This window comes from Eulemur rufifrons, chromosome 8, assembly GCF_041146395.1.
Source record: "Eulemur rufifrons isolate Redbay chromosome 8, OSU_ERuf_1, whole genome shotgun sequence".
Lineage (NCBI taxonomy): Eukaryota > Metazoa > Chordata > Mammalia > Primates > Lemuridae > Eulemur > Eulemur rufifrons.
Genome location: NC_090990.1, coordinates 32,965,691 through 32,986,722, shown reverse-complemented (window position 1 = coordinate 32,986,722; position 21,032 = coordinate 32,965,691). Strand labels below are relative to the sequence as shown.

Genomic DNA, 21,032 nt, shown 5'->3' with positions numbered 1-21,032 from the left:
CCTCCATCCACCCAGTTCCATACCTTTTCTCAAACACTTTTAATAGTGTCTTTATATTCTTTTAGCCTTTCTTTAGGCAAATGCATACAAATATGAATATACAGTTGACCCTTGAACAACACATGTATAGGGGTACTGACTCCCATGCAGTCAAAAATCCAGGTATAACTTTTGACTCCCTCAAAATTTAACTACTGCTATTGCTGGTGTAGCTGCTGCCTGGTTTCATGAGTTTGCTCTTCTTTTTTTACAATGATCCTTATACTGGATTCATTTATCTTGAAATGGCTGACAACTGCAGCTGCAGACCTCAACCTATGGTACACATCAAGCAATTCAACTTTTTCTTGTAACGTCATGACTTTTCTCTGCTTCTTGAAAGCACTTCCAGCATTACTAGTGGCAGTTTCTAATGGATGTCATGGTGTTATTCAAGGTTTACCGTATTGCACTAAACATAATAAAACATACACAAGAACCATGAGAGATCACTTTTTACTGCAACATACAATTTACTAGAGAAGAACTGCTCACATGGAGATGATTAGTGTCATGCATTTTAAGGGATACTTGCATCACTTGAGCTCACTGCAACAGCATCAGGAGATGGCTCTAAAATTATTACACAAGTATGTACTGTACACTACAAGTTAATTTTATGCTGTTAATACTTAATCATTATGTTTGTTTTCTACTGATAGTGTTGCCACATATGGTTTGTGTGTGTGTAAGTTTTGATAAATTTTAACTTTTATAATAGATTTGTGTGTATCTTATGGTAGTAAATAAGAGACTAGTATCTATGTATGTTTTACGCATTCATGGCATAGTTAACTTTTCCATAATTATTTTGATATTTTAGGCTATGTGGTTCATCTGTGAGTTTTTTCAAACTGTTGCAAATCTCCAAAAATATTTTCAGTATATTTGTTGAAAAAAAATCTGTGTGTAAGCCAGGCTTGCCTGTAATCCCAGCTACTTGGGAGGCTGAGGCCAGGTGTTCAAGGCTGCAGTGCACTATAATCACACCTGTGAATAGCTGCTGCACTCCAGCCTGGGCAACATAGTGTCTCAAAGAAAAAAAAAACAAAACCCTGTGTATAAGTGGACCCACAAACCTGTGTTGTTCAAGGGTCAACTATATAATTTTATTTTTTCCATTTTCCTTTTTTTTTTTTTTTTTTTTTTTGAGACAGAGTCTCACTCTGTTGCCCAGGCTAGAGTGAGTGCCGTGGCGTCAGCCTAGCTCACAGCAACCTCAAACTCCTGGGCTCAAGGGATCCTCCTGTCTCAGCCTCCCGAGTAGCTGGGACTACAGGCATGCACCACCATGCCCGGCTAATTTTTTTTACTATATATATTTTTAGCTGTCCATATAATTTCTTTCTATTTTTAGTAGAGATGGGGTCTCGCTCTTGCTCAGGCTGGTCTCGAACTCCTGAGCTCAAACGATCCGCCCACCTCGGCCTCCCAGAGTGCTAGGATTACAGGCGTGAGCCACCGCGCCCGGCCTATTTTTTCCATTTTTCATGTAAAATTTAGCCCATGGTTCCCTCCTGTTCTGCACTCCCCATACTCCAAACCTGCTTTTTCACTTAATATATTTTGAAGGCCTTTCCAGATCCGTACAGAGAAAGTTTCTTCATTCTTTTGTTTGTTTGTTTTACATATATATTCTAAATTTTCTTATTTTTTTTAATCATTCTTTTTTTTTAAACACCTGCATGCTATTCCATAGTATTCCATTGGACGGATGTATCATAATTTATTTAACTAATTCCTTATAATGGACATTTATATTGTTTCCACTGTTTTAATATTATAAGCAGTGCTGTAAAGAAGACCCTTGAACATGTCATTTTATATGTATGCAAGGATAGTTGTAGGATAAATTCACAGACGTGGGATTTCTAAGTTAAAGGATATGTGCATTTATCACTATGAAATATATTGCTAAATTGCTCTCTTTAGGGGTTGTTCCAATATACAATGCCTGTTTACTCACTAATATTGGTTGTGTCATGGCTAACAGTTACACAGTGCTTATCAAGTGCCAGGTACTGTTCTATGTGCTTTTATACATTACTTCATTTAATCTAATAACATTTCTTTGAGGTGTAGGTACTATTATTATCTCCTTTTCTTCAGATGAATACGTTGAGGAATAGAGAGTTTAAGTGTGATTTGCTGAAATCACACAGCCTCTAAGTGGCAGAAATTCAAAGTAACCACTCTGGCTCCAGGATCAGTGTTATTAATATTATGCCTTGCTATTATCAAACTTGGTGTTTTGCCAATCTGATAGAAAAAAATGATACCTCAGAGTAGTTTTAATTTTTTTAAAAAATTATGCTAACATTAAGCATCTTTTTATATGTTTGAGTTACTCATATTTCCTTTTCTGTGAACTGCCTGTTTAAATCCTTTACCTATTTTTCTGTTGAGTCAAGGTCACTTTCCTATTGATTTCTAAGACTCTCTATGTATAAAAAGAGACATTTTCTGTGATATGTATTGTATATTTTTTCGTATTTTGATATTTGTCTTTTGACTTCTTTTATTTTATTCCCAAGTTTTAGATTTTTCTGTAGACAACGTCTCAGGCTTTCTTTCAGGGCTTTTGGATTTTGAGTCAAAAAATAGAAGGGCATTCTGCATTTCAAGCCTCAGTTTTTTAATCTATCCAACGGGAACAGAAAAACAATTATTGTGAAGGTCAAAGTGCTTTGTGAACTGTAAACTGTAAATCATTATACAGATGAAATATGGTGTTATTTATTAATTTGTCCTCTGATCAGGTTGTATGGAGGCTGTCATCTTTTCCCCTGCATCAAATAGAATAGAATGATATAATTTTCTTTCTGCAGTGTGGAAAACTAGGGTGGTATTGATCACGTGGTCAGTGTTTTCCTTGAATGATTTGCATGGGATCTTTTTCAAAATGATTTCCACAATAACTTCACTGTGGAAATCCTGCAGTATTTTTGCATACTTTAGTCTTGTTTTTCCTTGTATTAGGTATAATTAGAATCTGATTAAAAGTTCTCAAAATTTGTTTCACTCTCACATTGCATACCATTTACTTTGGGTTTTGTATTCCTACTGATTAGTAGGAATTTGTAATTTGGGAGGACTCCAAAAATTTTTTTGGTTATTATAAAATTAAGGAAGATTTTAAAGGAGAAGATGTAAATTATTCTTAGTCTGCCCAAGATACAAATAATTAATATCCAATGTTAACATTTTGGGATTTATCCTCTCAGAATCTTTCTGTGTGTGTGTATATATTGTCATCACCAACTCTCCAGGATTTGGCAGAGTGCCTGGCCCCTAAAGGTGCTAAGTAAATATTTGTTTACTGAGTGAATGAAAGACTGAATATGTTTTTTACATAGATAGTGTGGAACCTCAATGTCCTATTTATTTTTTTCTCCACTGTAAATTTTGGTTCATATTTTATTAAAATTTGTATGCCATAGCTCATTTGAAAGTAAGTACGTTTGAATCTAAGCCCTCATGGAGTTCATAGTCCAGTGAAAGAGACTGATAAGCAACAATTAAAATACTATATTATAACTGTAATAACAGAGATTTGTGCAGGGCATTGTCAAAGCACAGAAAAAGAAGATTGAGGGGTCAGAGAACACTACCCACGTGAGGTGATTACTGAGAGATCCTTGCGGAAGAGGCCAGGAAGAGCACACCAGGGAGAAAGAATGTTACATGCATAGGCATTGAAGTGTGAGCAGGGGCCTACAAATATAGTAGTTCTCTATGTTTAGAGTAGATCGTGTCTGTGGATGGAGGAATAGAGATAGATGGGGCTGGAGATGTAGGTAGGGACCAAATGAGGCAGAGTTTCTGTATGACACATGAAAGGTGCTCAAACATTTACTCAGCCTGGAGAATAGATTGCAAGAATCTAGTCTTCCTTGGCTAGGAAGACTAAGAGACATTGAGTGTCAAGTAAGTAGTATAGTCAGAAAGTACTACTAGAGGCTGGGCATGGTGGCTCATGCCTGTAATCCTAGCACTCTGGGGGGCCGGGGCAGGAAGATTGCTTGAGCTCAGGAGTTCGAGACCAGCCTGAGCAAAAGTGAGACTCCCATCTCTACTAAAAATAGAAAAAATTAGCTGGGTGTGGTGGCACGCACCTGTAGTCTCAGCTACTCAGGAGGCTGAGGCAGGAGGATCTCTTGAGCCCAGGAATTTGAGGTTACTGTGAGCTAGGCTGATGCCACGGCACTCTAGCATGGGTGACAGAGCAAGACTGACTCGAAAAAAAAAAAAAACAAAAAACAAAAAGTGCTACCAGAGCTAGAATGAGGTAAACATCATTTAAGCAGGCCGGGCGCGGTGGCTCACGCCTGTAATCCTAGCACTCTGGGAGGCCGAGGTGGGCGGATCGTTTGAGCTCAGGAGTTTGAGACCAGCCTGAGCAAGAGCGAGACCCCATCTCTACTAAAAAAAATAGAAAGAAATTATATGGACAGCTAAAAATATATGTAGAAAAAATTAGTCGGGCATGGTGGTGCATGCCTGTAGTCCCAACTACTTGGGAGGCTGAGACAGGAGGATCCCTTGAGCTCAGGAGTTTGAGGTTGCTGTGAGCTAGGCTGACACCATGGCACTCACTCTAGCCTGGGCAACAAAGTGAGACTCTGTCTCAAAAAAAAAACCAAAAAAAACAAAAAAAAAAACATCATTTAAGCTGAGGTAGGAAGGTAACACTGCACTAGAAAGGTGGGTTAAGTCTGGGGGATAATGATTAGGCTAATTTTAGTGGAGCAAATTCTTTGAATACCAGGCTAAGGAATTTTATAAGCAACAGATACTGTCATGTATGTTATGTGAACTGTTACAGGTTGCAATTTGCTTCCTTCTGGCAAGTCTGAAATACTGTTGAAATCTTTCATGCCTATGAAATAGTAGAAATATTATTAAAGAAAATTGTATCTTAAAAGGAGTGAAATTTAGGACTGAAAAATGACTACTTGAAAAGGAATATATTTATATATCTAATATATATATGACATGAAAATAGGCATTGTGCGAAAATACCTTTTATAATAAAAGTTGTGTGTTTGTCTTCTTTGGATTCTTAAAGCCTGATAACTCTCCTGGCATGGTGAAGCTCTGGTCTTGTTGAGGCTTTACAAGTTTAGGACAATCACATTAAAAGCCCTTTTAAAGCTCCATAATTACATTATAGAATACGTCTTTAACTGAAACTGGAATTTATTTTCCTGAACCTTTTTTTTTGAACTCATGAAATAAAGCAGCAATGAACTTTTTCTTTTTTTTTTTGTCTTTGGATTTTTTTTTAAAATTTCAGAATATTACGGGGGTACAAATATTTTGGATACATAAATTGTCTTTGCACCGCCAGAGTCACAGCTACAAGTGTGTCCATTTCCCAGACAGCGTGCATGGCACCCATTAGGTGTGAATTTACCCATGCCCTCCTCCTGCCTCCTGCCTGCCCAATACCCCATGAATGTTATTTCTGTATGTGTATATGTGCTGATCGATTAGTACCAATTTAATGGTGAGTACGTGTGGTGTTTGTTTTTCCATTCTTGTTACACTTCACTTAGAAGAATGGGCTCCAGCTCCATCCAGGATAATACAAGAGGTAGTCACCATTTTTAAAAATTGTTGATTAATACTCCATGGTATATATGTACCAAATTTTATTAATCCACTCATGTATTGATGGGCACTTGGGTTGTTTCCAATCTTTGCAATTGTGAATTATGATGCTATGAACATTCAAGTGCAGATGTCTTTACTATAGAATGTCTTTTTTTCCTTTGGGTAGATACCTAGTAGTGGGATTGCTGGATCAAATGGTAGGTCTACTTTTAGTTCTTTGAGGTATTTCCATATTACATTCCATAGAGGTTGTACTAGTTTACAGTCCCACCAGCAGTGTATGAGTGTTCCTATCTCTCCGCATCCACACCAACATTTATTGTTTTGGGACTTTTTGATAAAAACCATTCTCATTGTGGTTTTGATTTGCATTTCCCTGATGATTAAAGATGTTGAGCATTTTTTCATATGTTTGTTGGCCATTAGTCTATCTTCTTTTAAAAATTTTCTGTTCATGTCCTTTGCCCACTTTTTAATGGGGTTATTTGATTTTTTCTTGCTGATTTTCCTAAGTTCTATGTAGATTCTAGTTATCAGCCCTTTATCAGATGTATAGCTTGAAAATATTTTCTCCCATTCTGCAGGTTGTCTATTTTCTCTAATCATAGTTTCCTTGGCTGTGCAGAAGCTTTTGAATTAGATCAGATCCCATTGTTTATTTTTTTTGTTGTTGTTGCTGTGATTGCTTTTGGAGTCTTCTTCCCTAATTCTTTGCCTAGACCAATGTCTGTAAGAGTTTTTCCAACATTTTCTTCTAGAATGCTTATGGTTTCATGCCTTAGGTTTAAGTCTGTTATCTATCATGAATTGATTTTTGTGACGGAGCAATGAACTTTTATCAGGAAGAAAATATCTAAAGGAAGCAAACTCCTATCAGAAAGTTAAAGAAATATCAGTTATTATGCTGCAGTTAGTATGAATTCAGTTTAATGACTATATCTTTTGTATTTATACTTCTGTATACTCAGAATTGAATGTTAAGAGACTCAGGATCATTAAACATTGTGAAATTATGTGTACTATGCTACATTTTTTATATTAGTAAATTGATATTTTTATAATTATAGATGTAATATAACATAGAAAGTTTATTTTTTGTCTTTTATTTTAATTTTTTAAATAATCTTTTTCTCCCAGCTAATTTTTTTTTCTATTTTTAGTAGAGATGGGGTCTTGCTCTTGCTCAGGCTGGTCTTGAACTCCTAAGCTCAAGCAATCCTCCTGCTGTGGCTTCCCAGAGTGCTAGGATTTCAGGAATGAGCCACCATGCTCTGCCAAGAAAGTTTAGAATAAAAGTACAGAATAAGTCATAATCCTTCCACCCCAAAATAACATTATCACTTTGGTATAATTTTTTTTTATTTTACCGAGTATTTGGTAAATTTTTTTTCAGTGCATAAGTTTACACATTTATAATCATTGATTTTTTTCAGTGCATAAGTTTACATACTTATAATCATTTAATTATTCAATTTTTACATTCTCTGCCCTCTGTCTTCCTATTTAACTTTATATCATAAATTTTATCTCATGTAGCTGCATAGTCTAAGATACTATTTATGGGAGAGGGAAAGAATTATTTTTCATTATTCTAATCTTTTTGTCTTCTTTTTTTTTTAAAAAAAAAGCAATGCTGGACCACTAATTTCAATCAACCTCATGGAAATGTTTTTTATAACCAAAAAATGAGTGCCTTATGACCCCCTCTTTCACCAAGATGACAGTTTAGTGTATGTATTCCTCTAAGTTGTTTTCCAGGCATTTAATAATGTTTACTATTATTATACTAAAAAAATAAAAACAAGATCACACTATACATTCTTTTTTGCAATTTGCTGTTGTCACTTAGTAGTGGAACTTGGACATCTTTCCATGTTACTATGTGTAGAATTTATCTCATTCTTTTTTTTTTTTTTTTTTTTTTTTAGACAGAGTCTCGCTCTGTTGCCTGGGCTAGAGTGAGTGCCGTGGTGTCAGCCTAGCTCACAGCAACCTCAAACTCCTGGGCTTAAGCGATCCTACTGCCTCAGCCTCCCGGGTAGTTGGGACTACTGGCATGTGCCACCATGCTCGGCTAATTTTTTTTTTTCTATATATATTTTAGTTGGCCAGATAATTTCTTTCTATTTTTAGTAGAGATGGGGTCTCGCTCTTGCTCAGGCTGGTCTCGAACTCCTGACCTCGAGCTATCCACTCGCCTCGGCCTCCCAGAGTGCTAGGATTACAGGCGTGAGCCACTGCGCCTGGCATATCTCATTCTTTTAATGACTACATAATACTAAATTGTATAAATGTACTGTAATTTAAATTATCCCTATTGATAGACACTTGGATTAGCTCCAGTTTTTCTCTGTTATTAATAATGTATAAGTTAATATTCTTGTACATACGTCTTTATGTACTTATAGCAACTGTCATTTTTTTCACATGAAAGTTTTTTTTTTTTTTCTTTTGGAGACAGAGTCTTGCTCTGTTACCCAGGCTAGAGTGCTATGGCATCAGCCAAGCTCACAGCAACCTCAAACTCCTGGGTTTAAGCAATCCTTCTGCCTCAGCCTTCCGAGTAGCTGGGACTACAGGCATGTGCCACCATGCCTGGCTAATTTTTTTCTATATATATTTTTAGTTGTCCAGCTAATTTCTTTCTACTTTTAGTAGAGACGGGGTCCCCCTCTTGCCCAGGCTGGTCTCGAACTCCTGATCTCAAGCGATCCACCCGCCTCGGCCTCCCAGGGTGCTAGGATTACAGGCATGAGCCACCGTGCCCTGCCATCTTATATAATCTTAATATCATTGTTACACTTAACAAAATTAACAATAATTTTCTACTGTTGTCTAGTAGTAGTGCCTATTAAAATTACCCCAATTTTCTTTTATAACTGGTTTGTTCAAATCCGGATCCAGCCAAGTATCATCATTGCATTTAGTTGTTTTAAGTCTTCTGAAGAGTCAGAATTAGAACACAGTACTATGTACTCCAAAGCCTTTGCTTTTCTTTCATTGGAAAGAAAAAAACTTTGTAACAATCTGAACTTTCCGATAATAGAGCAGGCAGATTTGGTGAGCTCTTTGTTACTGGTGTTGTTTGAGTAGGCTGAGCTGACTCTGGCCTCTGTAGTGTCCAGTCCGGTGGATACTAACATACTTTGTGGTATTTGATGATTGCTCTTTTCACCTTTGGATCATGTGACATACTTTTTCTTGATTTTATTCTTGCGTTGTTCCTTTTTAGTCTCATTTTTATATTCTTCCTTTTTTGGTCCTTTATATGTTGCTATTTCCTTGGCCTCTTACCTGCTTTCACCTAAGGACATGAAGAAGGAGCTTGGGCTTTGGGACATCGTAGGAACTCAGTATTACCTATTAGTCATATTCTCTACTATGGGAAATTCTTTAGTAAGTGCTAATGACTCTCAAATGTACATCTCCAGTCTAGTGCTCTCTCCTGAGCTCCAGTGTGGTGTCTCCTACTGCCTTCTGGACATTTTATTGGTGTTCCTTCAGGCACCTCAGACTCAGTAAGATCAGAGAATTCACATCACCTTACAAATCATTTCCTTTAGGTGAATGCCTAGTCATTCTCCCATTCACCCAAACTAGAAAAACATGAGCTGGATCCTAGTTAAACTTGGAGTCATCCTAGGTACTTCTTGTACCTCCTACATCCACTTGATGACCTTTTTAAAGTCACTTATCTCTGTCAGGCATGGTGGTGCAGTCCTGTAGTACCAGCTACTCAGGAGGCTGAGGCAGGAGGATCCTTGGGCTTAGGAGTTTAGGGCTGTGTTGTGCTATGATCATGCCTGTGAATAGCCACTGCAGTCCAGGCTGGGCAACATAATGAGAACCGTTTACCCACTTCTTTGTCCTCACTGCCAGTACCTTAACTAAGCCCTCCTTCTAATCTGGCATTAGCAATTATCTTATTGCACTGTGTTATATTTATGGATTTGCATGTATCCTTCTGGGAGACTGAGCTCCTGGAAGGGTGTTTTATTCCATTTTATATATCCTCCTACTGGAGAGGCAGTATTAATATAGTGATTGAGAGTACAGGCTCTGGGTTTGAATTCTGGCTCTCCTACTTCTTGATTATGAGATTGGACAAATTAAGTAATTCCTTCATGTCTTTGTTTACCATTTGTAAAATGGGGATAATAATAGTATCTATTTTATAGGACTGTTATGAACATTAAATGAAAAGCACTTGAAAAAGTGTCTAGATTGTAGTAAATGCTCAGTAAAAATTATAACACCTGTCATAATGCCTTGTTCCTAGTGGGGACCCAATTAACATTTGAGTCAGTTAATAGAGGGGATTCCTGAATTGGACAAAAGATTAAACTAGTTAACCTCTAAATACTGTTATAACTTTAAACCTAAGTTTCTGTTTTATGTTGTGGCTCAGGGCCTGGTGGACTGTAGTTACACAGCAAATATGATGCTTACCCAGAACTAATGCAGTTTTAAGAACTGGCTTTTGGCCAGGAGTAGTGGCTCATGCCTGTAATCTTAGCATTCTGGGAGGCTGAGGCAGGAGGATTGCTTGAGCTCAGGAGTTTGAGACCAGCCTGAGCAAGAGGGAGACCCTATCTCTACTAAAAATAGAAAAATTAGCTGAGCATCGTGGCATGCACCTCTAGTCCCAACTACTCGGGAGGCTGAGGCAGGAAGACCTCTTGAGCTGAGGAGCTTGAGGTTGCAGTGAGCCATGATGATGCCATTGCACTCTAGCCCAGGCAACATAGCAAGACTCTGTCTCAAAAAAAAAGCCCAAACCAACCCCCCCCCCCCAAAAAAAAAAACTGGCTTTTGATCTGTCTGGCACTAATATATGTTATTGTGTATATTCATGGGTAATTAAATAGGAGATGCCACTTTTTATGCTAGATTGCCTTTGGTTTGAATGGAAACTGCAACTCATTATTTCACAGCAGGATGGCAAGCTCAGCAGTATTGCTTTTATTTTTAATTAGGCAGTCATCCTGAAATGTGTCAGTATTTGCTGTGTTGGTCCATAGAAAGGATAAGAGCTGAGCAGACCTGTCATGTAGATTTGCCATGTGTTTGGTCTTGACACCAGTAATGTCCTTATCAGTATTCTTATTCTGGAAAATGGCCAATTTTCTGGGCTGCATATCACTCATAATGAATCCTAATTTTATTTTGGATTTGTTAGGGACTTTTTATGATTCCTAGAAAGAAAACAAAATATGATTAGGATATTAGCATATTATGTTTACATTCTTTTTCTACTCTTTATACCTAGGGTGTAAAAGTCCACTGAATTCTCAGAAATCCTTTTTACTCACTTTGTGGGATTTCATTGCCAGCTTTGTACACATAATTCCATATTTGGATGGACACTGAAGATTTTTGTTTGCTGGCTAGCACTTTGCCATATTTTGCTACTTGTTGGTTAATGGCTTTTCAGTACATTGCAGGATTTTGTGTCTACACTATTGTGAAGCTTTACTACTTTGTTCCTGTGAAGGGGTAAGAAACAACAGATATTATACCTTAAAATAGAAAAGAAGGCCGGGCGCGGTGGCTCACGCCTATAATCCTAGCACTCTGGGAGGCCGAGGTGGGCGGATCATTTGAGCTCAGGAGTTCGAGACCAGCCTGAGCAAGAGCGAGACCCCATCTCTACTAAAAATAGAAAGAAATTATATAGACAGCTAAAAAATATATACATAGAAAAAATTAGCCGGGCATGGTAGCACATGCCTGTAGTCCCAGCTACTCGGGAGGCTGAGACAGGAGGATCCCTTGAGCTCAGGAGTTTGAGGTTGCTGTGAGCTAGGCTGACGCCACGACACTCACTCTAGCCTGGGCAACAGAGTGAGACTCTGTCTCAAAAAAGAAAAGAAGGAATGATTGGGATTTGGCATACCTTTCCTGTCAGCTTGGCATCCATTCATTAGAAAGTCTGTTAAAATCAATGCTGATTTTTTTTGGTCTGTAGACTATGATTGAATGAGTGAAGGCTTTTGTCTCACAAGCTGTACAGCTTATCATCTGTACGTTTTTTAGTCTCCCTGGTGAGGAGGGAGGGAGAGGAATAGTAGTAGCTTTTGATAGCTAACCCTCAAACCATTTTTCACAAAAATTTAACTGTATTTCTGGAGGAGACATGTCTTAATGGGAAGTATTTTAGATTTGAAACTACTGGGTTTGAATCCTAAGTATGTTACTAGTTTTTTGTGTTTGTAGAAGTCATAATCTCTCAAGGTCTTAATTTCTTCCTCTTTAAATTGAGGTGATATTATAATATATACTTTGCAGAGTTGTCACAAAGATTAGCAATCACATACTAAACACTTGGTAGAATGCATGGCCCATAGTAAATTGTGTCTTCAGTTATTATTCCTGGAAGTATTTTAAATAAGAGTGTGGTCTAACGGGAGTCCTTAAGTTTCCTTGATTCTCTGGAAAATGATTTGTGGAATTCCTACTTTGGAAAAATAAAATATATGATAGTGAGTATAGGATATTTAGTTCACTAATTTTTTTATTGGGAGCTTTTCAAATTATTAATACTTATACTAAGCAAAGCTTTTAATTTTGCTTTCTTTGTGAAAAACAAATCAACCTTGATACAAATGAAATTAATCTTTGAAAAGACAAACCTACCTATGTAGAAAAGAAAGAAAAAGCTTTAAACTTCCAAGTTTATAATATTGAAGTTGAGAACACAGTTGCTAAAAACTTACTTGTGTCCTTGTAAGTCACATAATTTTGGCATTTTTGAAAGACTGCTAAAGGCTATTTCCTAGTTTAAGAACAAAAGTGATTACGCTTTTCTAACAGTGTTTCTCAACCAGGGCACCATTGACATTTAGGGCAGGACAATTCTTTGTTGTGCAGGACTGTTTTGTGCATTGTAGGACATTTAGCTTCCCTAGCCCCTGCCCACTAAAATGCCAGTAGTGCCCATCCCACACCCCCGCCATTGTGACAATAATTCCTTATATCTTTCTAGTAAATGTGAGGGTAACTGTAGTTATCTCTATTCCAAAAAAATGTATACTTTAAGGGGGCACTATTGATATCAAAAGATAGTATTTCATAGATAAGACCAAGAGAGAGAATCCAGAGGCAGAAACCATCATAAAATGTCACTTTGCAAATAATATATTTTCTTATTTTAAAATTAATAATTTTCAGATTTTAAAAAATTGAGCATGGTTTTAGAATCTGTCCATATCCACCTTTCCTGCCTTTTATTAGTTATTAAAAATTTTTAGACTAAATTGACAGCCATTGTAGCTTGATTGATTTCATTTAAAATGTGGTCATTTAGTATGCTGGCCAAGGGAGCAGAAGGCATGGTTTGGAAGTAAGTTTTCCCTTGCTTAGTACTTCTCCAAAATGAATTAATAGAGTTCTTACTCCCATGAAGGGGACTTTATTTCATCTCTGCTGTCTAAGAATTAGTATTACTTTAGCATGTGATAGGGACACTAAATATTAGTGTTTGTTATGAGCCCTTTTATATTTTAAGTTTGTGGACTAGATTAAGTTAGGCTATTCAAAAATTCACCCAATGCTTTTGAAGTTTTAGTCTAAGATATAAATACTCCTTGGAAGCACAAACTATAGTGGAACTTTTACAGAATAAAAGTTTGAGAATCTAGAAGCTTGGCTTGCACGCTGGGATGCTATTTATTTGCCAAATTGTTTTCAATTTTCTTGGCCTAAGCATACTACATAGCTGTTGTATTAGCAATAGACTTAAAAAAAAAAAAACTCATAAAATTTTTTTTTTAAATTTCAGAATATTAGGAGAGTACAAACGTTTTGGTTACATAAGATTTGCTTTTGTACAGTTTGAGCCAAGGTAATAAGTGTGCCCATCACCAAGATAGCATGCATTGTACCCGGTAGGCGTGTATTGACCCATCCCCCCACCCTCCTCCCACCTGCTTGGTTTCTGTTGAGTTTTACTTTTTTAAAATTTCAAAAAAATTTAAAAACAGAAAAGAGTACAATATATAAATACCACCCAGAATTGACAAATATGAATAAACAAAAAATAACAAATATACCATTTTGTATCGTTTGCTACAGGGTTTTTCTTTCTTTCTTTTTTTTTTTTTTTGGAGATAGGGCCTCTCTCTGTTGCCTGGGCTAGAGTGCGGTGGCATCATGATAGCTCATAGCAACTTCAAACTCCTGAGCTCAGGTGATCCAAAGGTCTCATGAGCCTCCCAAGTAGCTGGGACTACAGCTGTGCACCTGGCTAATTTTTCTGTTTTTTGTAGAGACAGGGTTTCACTATGTTATTCAGGGTCTTGAACTCCTGGCCTCAAGCCATCCTCCTGTTGACACCTCCCAAAGGGCTAGGATTATAGGCTGGGATTTTTGAATAAAAGAAAGCAAAATATTATTGGCAGTCCATTGCCTTAACCACTTGGCCACCTCATCATGTCAGGAAAACAAAGTATTATTTGAATAGTGGATGTCTCTTTTGTTTGCGTTCCTTGTCTCATTCACCCTTTCTCTCTTTTTTTTTTTTTTTTGAGACAGGGTCTTACTTTGTCACCTAGGCTGGAGTGTAGTGGCATAATCATGGATGATCACTTTAACCTCAAAGTCCTGGACTCAAGTGATCCTCCTGCCTCAGCCTCCTGAGTAGCTAGGACTATAGGAGCATGTCACCACACCTGGCTAATTTAAAAAAAAAAGTTTTTTTTTCTTTTTTTTTTTGAGAAATGGGGTCTTGCTGTGTTGCCTAGGCTGGTCTTGAACTTCTGGCCTCAAGCAATCCCCCCCCACCTCCGCCTCCCAAAGCACTGGGAATACAGGTGTGAGCCACCATGCCTGGCCATATGTAATATATTTAATAATTATAATAACTAAGGAGTTGAATGCTTACTGTTTGCCAGGTATTGTTCATTTAATCAATAACCTTATGGTTACTATAAGGATTAAATGAGTTAATAGATACAAAATATCATAACATAGGTACTATTTTTATTTCCACTTTACAGATGGGGAACTGTAACAGAGCGAGGTTGAGTAACATGTCCAGGTTCATATAACTACAAGTTATGGAGTAAGGATTTGAACCCAGATTGTTTGTAGATGCCATACTGTTCATCACTATGCTATTCTGTTTCTCTATGATACATAATATTAAATATATTATTTTGTGTGTTTTGAAAAACACATTTTTTATGAAAAGCATACTGTAGGGGTGGTCATACAATTTTTTGATAACTTAAAAAATTTTTTTGAATTAAATTTTGGCACTGCAACTTGCTTTTTTCTCCCACTCAACATTAGTTTTGAAATACATCCACATTTCTAGATATAATTCATTAATTCATGTAGGTGCTTTATATTTCATGGAGAAATATGCTACAATTTATCTATTGCTTCTACAGATGAACTTTAGGTTGCTTCCTTTTTTCTCCCCTTATTACACACGATAGTAAAATGAAATGAGTATCTTTGTTCAGGTCTCCTGTGCTTATGTGCAAGTGTTTCTTTAACCATATAACTTTAAAAATACTTTTCCTGCTCTTGAAAAGGGCTGTGAGCCAAAATACATTATTTATTTTTCAAAACAAAAACATCAAAATTATCAGTCTATTGTGCTATTGTAAAACTTGTAACAGGACTCCTACCAAACCAGCTCAGTTGCAATTAACAATTCCTTACCTCCGCCTACCTAGCTGAGAATGTAAAATCAGACCTGTTGAGCTGTAGTGAGCAATTCTGTCTTTTGTGCTTTAGTGTAGAAAACTAGGATCTCCCACCTGAGGGCACTGAAGAGGTTAATAATGTATTTTGATAAAAATGAAATATATCTCAAAAAGTGAAAAAGTCAGTAGATGGCAAACCTATCAAATTGTTCACTTAATTTAGCAGGCAACTATATTTTATATATTCAACTATGTTTTATATATTTTACATATGTTTTATATATTACTTGAATATCTTTTATTTTTCTAAAGTTAAGTTTCTTTTTTCTTCTGTCTCTGTCCAAATTATAATCAGCTTAGCATTCCTCTGCATTTAAGTCTCTGTCTTCTTTTCTACCCAAATGACTAGCTTAACTCCTTATAACTCTCATAGTGGAAAAACACTGAACGAAGTAATAAAGAAATGGAAAAAGTTTGAGCTTTGATGGTGGATGGAGCTTGGTTCCAGTTCTGGTTTTACCAGCTATGTATCCTTAGGCAAGTTACTTAACCTCCTGAGCCTACATTTCTTTTTCTGTAAGATGGAAATTACACCTAGCTTGGTGGAGTGTTTTGAGGTTTAAATGAGAAAATGCTTGTAAAATTCCTGGTGTTTAAAAAAAAAAAAGCTATTACTATTCCCCTTCCCTGCTGTAGAGGGAGGATCCTCAACTCTTAGTGTACATAGGAATCACTGAGGAGCTTAGTTAAATTTCCAGGCCTCATTCCAAGATATTTTGACTTAGTAGGTCTATCAAGGGTGAGACCCAGGACTCTGGGTTTTAAACAAGCTCCTCAGGTAATTTGAAGCAGATCATCAACAGACACACTTTAAGAAATACACTACCCTTGGTTCCTTGGTTCCAAGTCTAGCTTTGCTAATAAATAGCTTATAGCATTTCCTTACAGTATTTCTACTTTCTGGGCCTTATGTTTCTTCATATATAAGATGAATGACTGAACTTGGTGGTCTCTACCATTTTTGGTCTTATAACCCTGAATTTTTGTTCTTGTGACTATAAATATTTGGTCTGGTGGTGCTGATGCCACCTTTTGGCATAGGTTCAGAAGAGGTACTTAATGTTTTATTCTTTGGAAACTTGGATTATTCTTCCTTCTTTGAAGACTATGGTGGAACTAGCTTAAGCAAAAATAATTTATTTTAAAGATGGAGGGATATCTCATGGAACCTTAAGCCGGGATGCAGTTAGGCCTCAGAGCACAATAGGGAAATAAAAAATTTCTCTCTTTGTCTCTCTTTTTTTTTTCTTTGCAAATTGGTCTCAGTGTCTTGACTTCTGCCTTCCAGGCTGTGTGATGGAAAATGTCCATGGTCAACAGCTCCCGAGTTTACATGATCTCCATTTTAGAAGGCAGCCATATTAAGCCTAGAATATCTTAATTACAATTCCAAATTGTCAGGAAAGGAACTGTGATCAGTCCATATTGAGTATAATGCTGACTTCTGGCTATGGCTAGAGAGGCAGGGTTATGTTGTAAGGGTGGCCCAGGGGGCCCTGCCACTATTCTTGGAATGGCAGGGCTTGGTTATTCTGATGGAAATAGGCTGGGTAGGTATTTACCATGTTTATGAAAGCATTTCACTAATTAAAGAGTCATGTTATATTTTGCATAAAACCCTCACAATCGAGTCTCGTGGAAAAAAAAAGTAGAAGTAGGGAGGGACAGGCTTAAAGAAAAAGTGGGCTTGTGCTTTTATTCTTAGTTATGTACCAGATGGGATAGAGCCTTCTATAGTTACTTCTACTGGACTGTGCCTTTTACTCAACAATGAATTTTTAGATTGCTTTTGAATATAGTTTTCTTCTTTTAAAATTATATAATATAGGCTGGGCGTGGTGGCTCATGCCTGTAATCCTAGTACTTTTGGGAGGCTGAGGCTGGGGGATCCTTTGAGGCCGGGAGTTCATGATCAGCCTGAACAACATGGCTAGACCCCCGTCTCTACCCAAAATAGAAAAATTAGCTGGGTGTGGTGGCACACACCTGTAGTCCCAGCTACTCTGAAGGCTGAGATAGGAGGATCACTTGAGCCTAGGAGTTTGAGGTTGCAGTGAGCTGTGATGAGATCACTGCACTCTAACCTGGGCAACAGAGTGAAACCCTGTCTCAGAAAAAGAAAAACACAAACCTGTAAAATTATATAACATATAGTTTTGAAGTCTCCTGGTCATCTTTGCTTTGCATATTTGGACTTAATTTTTCAAATAAAGGGAAAATTATATGAGGATATAAAGGGCATTGGTAGGAACACAGGCTTTTGAATCAGATAGGCTTTGTAGTTTAATTTTATCTCTGCCATTTAGTGACTGATTTCTTGATCTCTCTGTGAAATGAACATAATAGTCCTTATATCATGGATTATATGAGAATCAAATGACATGACATATGTCAGCTCTTATACTGTGTTTCCTGGAAATAGGCGCTCAATCAATGATAGATATTAATTATTGTTGTTATTTTGTTACTTAGAACGTAATTGATGATCTTCATTGTATTCTACTCATGTTAAACACTGACTACATCCTGGGCTTTAAATATATCAGTGTTGTTTGAGGATAAAGACATAAAGTATTTTTTAGATCTGAAAACCCGGAGCTAGAATGTGAAAGGAAGTATTTTTGCATTGAGCGTTCATTGCTTTGCATGTATTTATTCATTAATGGTTTCAAGAAATATTTTTTTTTTATTTCTTATTTAGTGTCAAACCGGAAGAGAAGTAAAATTCAGCAAAAATTTATGTGTGGAGTTCCTTCTTAAAAGAAGAAAAAAGGGTTTTTTGAGACTATGGATCGGAGCAAACGGAATTCAATTGCAGGATTTCCTCCACGAGTGGAGCGTCTTGAAGAATTTGAAGGAGGTGGTGGAGGGGATGGGAACATGACCCAGGTGGGAAGAGTTTGGCCATCTTCATATCGAGCTCTTATAAGTGCCTTTTCCAGACTGACGCGTTTGGATGATTTCACCTTTGAAAAAATAGGATCTGGCTTCTTCTCTGAAGTGTTCAAGGTGAGTGATGCCTCAGCTTTTCTCATATTGTCTTGCTGTTGATCGGATTTACTGTAGAGAGTTGATAGTTGTGTTTAGTTAGGGCATAGGCTTTGCCTAGTCAGGGTGCTGTGGATCTTGAACACTGTTCTAAACTCTCTTCTCAAGCTATTTGTTAACTTGTAAGATATTTTGTTTTAATCCTAAAAATAATACATACTGATCAAAAATTCAAAATAATATAGGAGCCTCTTTCATACCACCTCTGCCCCCACCCACATATATGTGTGTATGTATATATGTATATATATTCCGCAATGATAACCACTGTTAACAATTTGGTGTGTATACTTCTGGACCCTTTCTGTGCTTACACATATATTATGCACACACCTTACATACATATATACACACACTCATATATGTATATGTATACATGTATACATCCACCCACACATATAGTTTTTTGTTTGCTTATTTTTAATAAAATTGATAGATGGGCATGGTGGTGTGTGCTTGTCGTCCCAGCTACTCAGGAGGCTTGCTTGAGGCCAGGAGTTTGATAGCAGCCTGGGCAACATAGCAAGACCCTGTCTCAAAAAAAAATTGAGCCATTAATGCTCCCAAGCAATCATATTTCCTAAGTTCATTCACTATCCCAGAAGATTATTTTGTACCTTTTCTTCTCTTCTCAAATCCCAGTATTTCCTCTCTAGTCCTCCTTGTCAATAATTAGTGAATTGCTTCTGAATTCACTGAGAAAACTGAAGCAAGCAGAAGAGAACTTCCACAGACTCCCATCGCTACAACCTAGGTTATTAAGTATGAAATGTCCAATTTTCTTAAGTGCTAAGTTTGACAGTTGATATCTGTGATGTTTTTTTGTTTTTCTTTTTTTTTATTTCAGCATATTATGGGGGTACAAAAGTTTAGGTTATGTATATTGCCCTTACCCGCCCTCCCCCCCAATCAGAGCTTGAAGCGTGTCCATCCCCTAGACAGTGTGCATCACACTCATTATGTATGTATACATCCATCCCCTCCCCACCCCTACATCTGCCCGCCACTCGATTAATGTAATTCCTAAATGTGCTCTTAGGTGGTGATCAGTGAAACCAATTTGATGGTGAGTACATGTGGTGCTTATTTTTCCATTCTTGGGATACTTCACTTAGTAGAATGGGTTCCAGCTCTATCCAGGAAAATACAAGTATCTGTGATGTTTTACTTTGACGTTTCTTGTTTTATTTTTATTGCGAAGTTACATCCTCAGTCTTTCAAACACATGTTTTGGCTTGTGATTATCTTTCAAATTTTTTTAGAGCAATTTTGTGAAACCATGGATAAGTAAAAAAATTCATGTTATTTTCAAATGTGAGTTCCATCGTGGAACCAATGCAGCACAGACAGGTCAAAATGTCAAGTGTTTGGGAAGGATGTGGCTAATGAATGCACACTATGTCGATGGTTTGAGAAATTCTGGTCTGGAGATTTTAATCTTGAAAATGAGCCATGTGGGCAACCTGAGACCAGTTGGATAATGATCAGCTGGAAGCTGTAGTGGAAGTGAATCTGTCTCAAACTACATGTGAATTAACAGCAAGGTTTGACTTTACTATTCCAACAATATTGGACCATTTGAACCAAATGGGCAAGGTAAAGAAGCAGATAGATGGGTTCCGCATGAATTAAACTAGTGTCAGAAGAGAAATCGTCTTGAAGCCTGCCTTTTTGCTGTTACAACATAAAGGTGAACCATTTCTACACCGTATTGTTATGTATGATGAAAAATGGATTCTTTTTGACAATCTCAAGCATTTGGTACAATGGGTAGATAAAGATGAAGTGCTGAAACACAGTCCAAAACTGAATATTCATCCAAAAAAGCTAATGGTGTCTGTTTGGTGACCAATGCTGGTATTATGCACTACAGCTTCATGAAACCTGGTCAGTCCATTACGGCGGATATCTACTGCAACCAACTGGATGAAATGGTGAGGATGCTTGCAATTAAGCAGCCGAGTTTGGTCAATGGAGACAGGCCAATCATAGCTCACTGTAACCTTGAACTCCTTGGCTCAAGTGATCCTCCTGGTACAGCCTATAGCTGGGACTATAGGTATGTGGCACCATGCCCTGCTACTTTATCATCATTTTAGAGTGTACTCCATCTACTTCTTAAAAAAAAAAGTTGACCAGGTGTGGTGGCTCACACCTGTAATCCCAGTGCTTTGGGAGGCTGAGGAGGGATGATCACTTAGCGATGCATTTCTCAGAATGTATCCCCATTGTTAAGCAACATGTGTCTGTGTTTTGTTAGATTTATACCTAAGTACTTCATTTTGGGGGATGTGAATGTAAATGATGATGTGTTTTTAATTTCAAATTGCATATGTTCATTGGTGGTATTATAGACAAGCAATTGATTTTTGTACATTTATCTGATATCCTGCAGCTATGCTATATTTACATATTATAATTCCAGAAATTTTTTTGTTGATTTCTTTTCAGATTTTCTAAATACACTATCCTGTCATCTTCAAACAAGGACAGTTTTATTTCTTCCATTTCAGTCTGTGTACCTTTTCTTTCTTTTTCTTTTTCTTTTTCTTTTTTTTTCCTAGTCACTCGACAGCCAGGGGTCCTTTTTTAATTGCATTGGCTAAACTTCCAAGA

At 37.1% G+C, this 21,032-nt stretch overlaps 2 protein-coding genes across 3 annotated transcripts in view; one reads left to right on the top strand and one right to left on the bottom strand.

Moving 5' to 3' along the window:
* Nucleotides 1-10,312, bottom strand: part of TMEM69 (transmembrane protein 69) — a 197,134-nt gene extending 186,822 nt beyond the window's left edge. Inside the window, exon 1 of the mRNA XM_069479898.1 lies at nt 10,293-10,312. The gene's annotated coding sequence lies outside the window, so the exon portion shown is untranslated. The remainder of the gene's footprint in view (nt 1-10,292) is intronic.
* The window catches only part of TESK2 (testis associated actin remodelling kinase 2), a 114,112-nt gene that overhangs the window by 3,792 nt on the left and 89,288 nt on the right, over nt 1-21,032 (top strand). Inside the window, exon 2 of one of the 2 annotated variants that reach the window (XM_069479892.1) lies at nt 18,070-18,377. The exons of the other annotated variant lie outside the window; for it this stretch is intronic. Within the exon in view, the coding sequence (XP_069335993.1) occupies nt 18,156-18,377 (222 nt within the window). The 5' untranslated portion in view covers nt 18,070-18,155. The remainder of the gene's footprint in view (nt 1-18,069; nt 18,378-21,032) is intronic. 2 annotated transcript variants of the gene reach the window in all.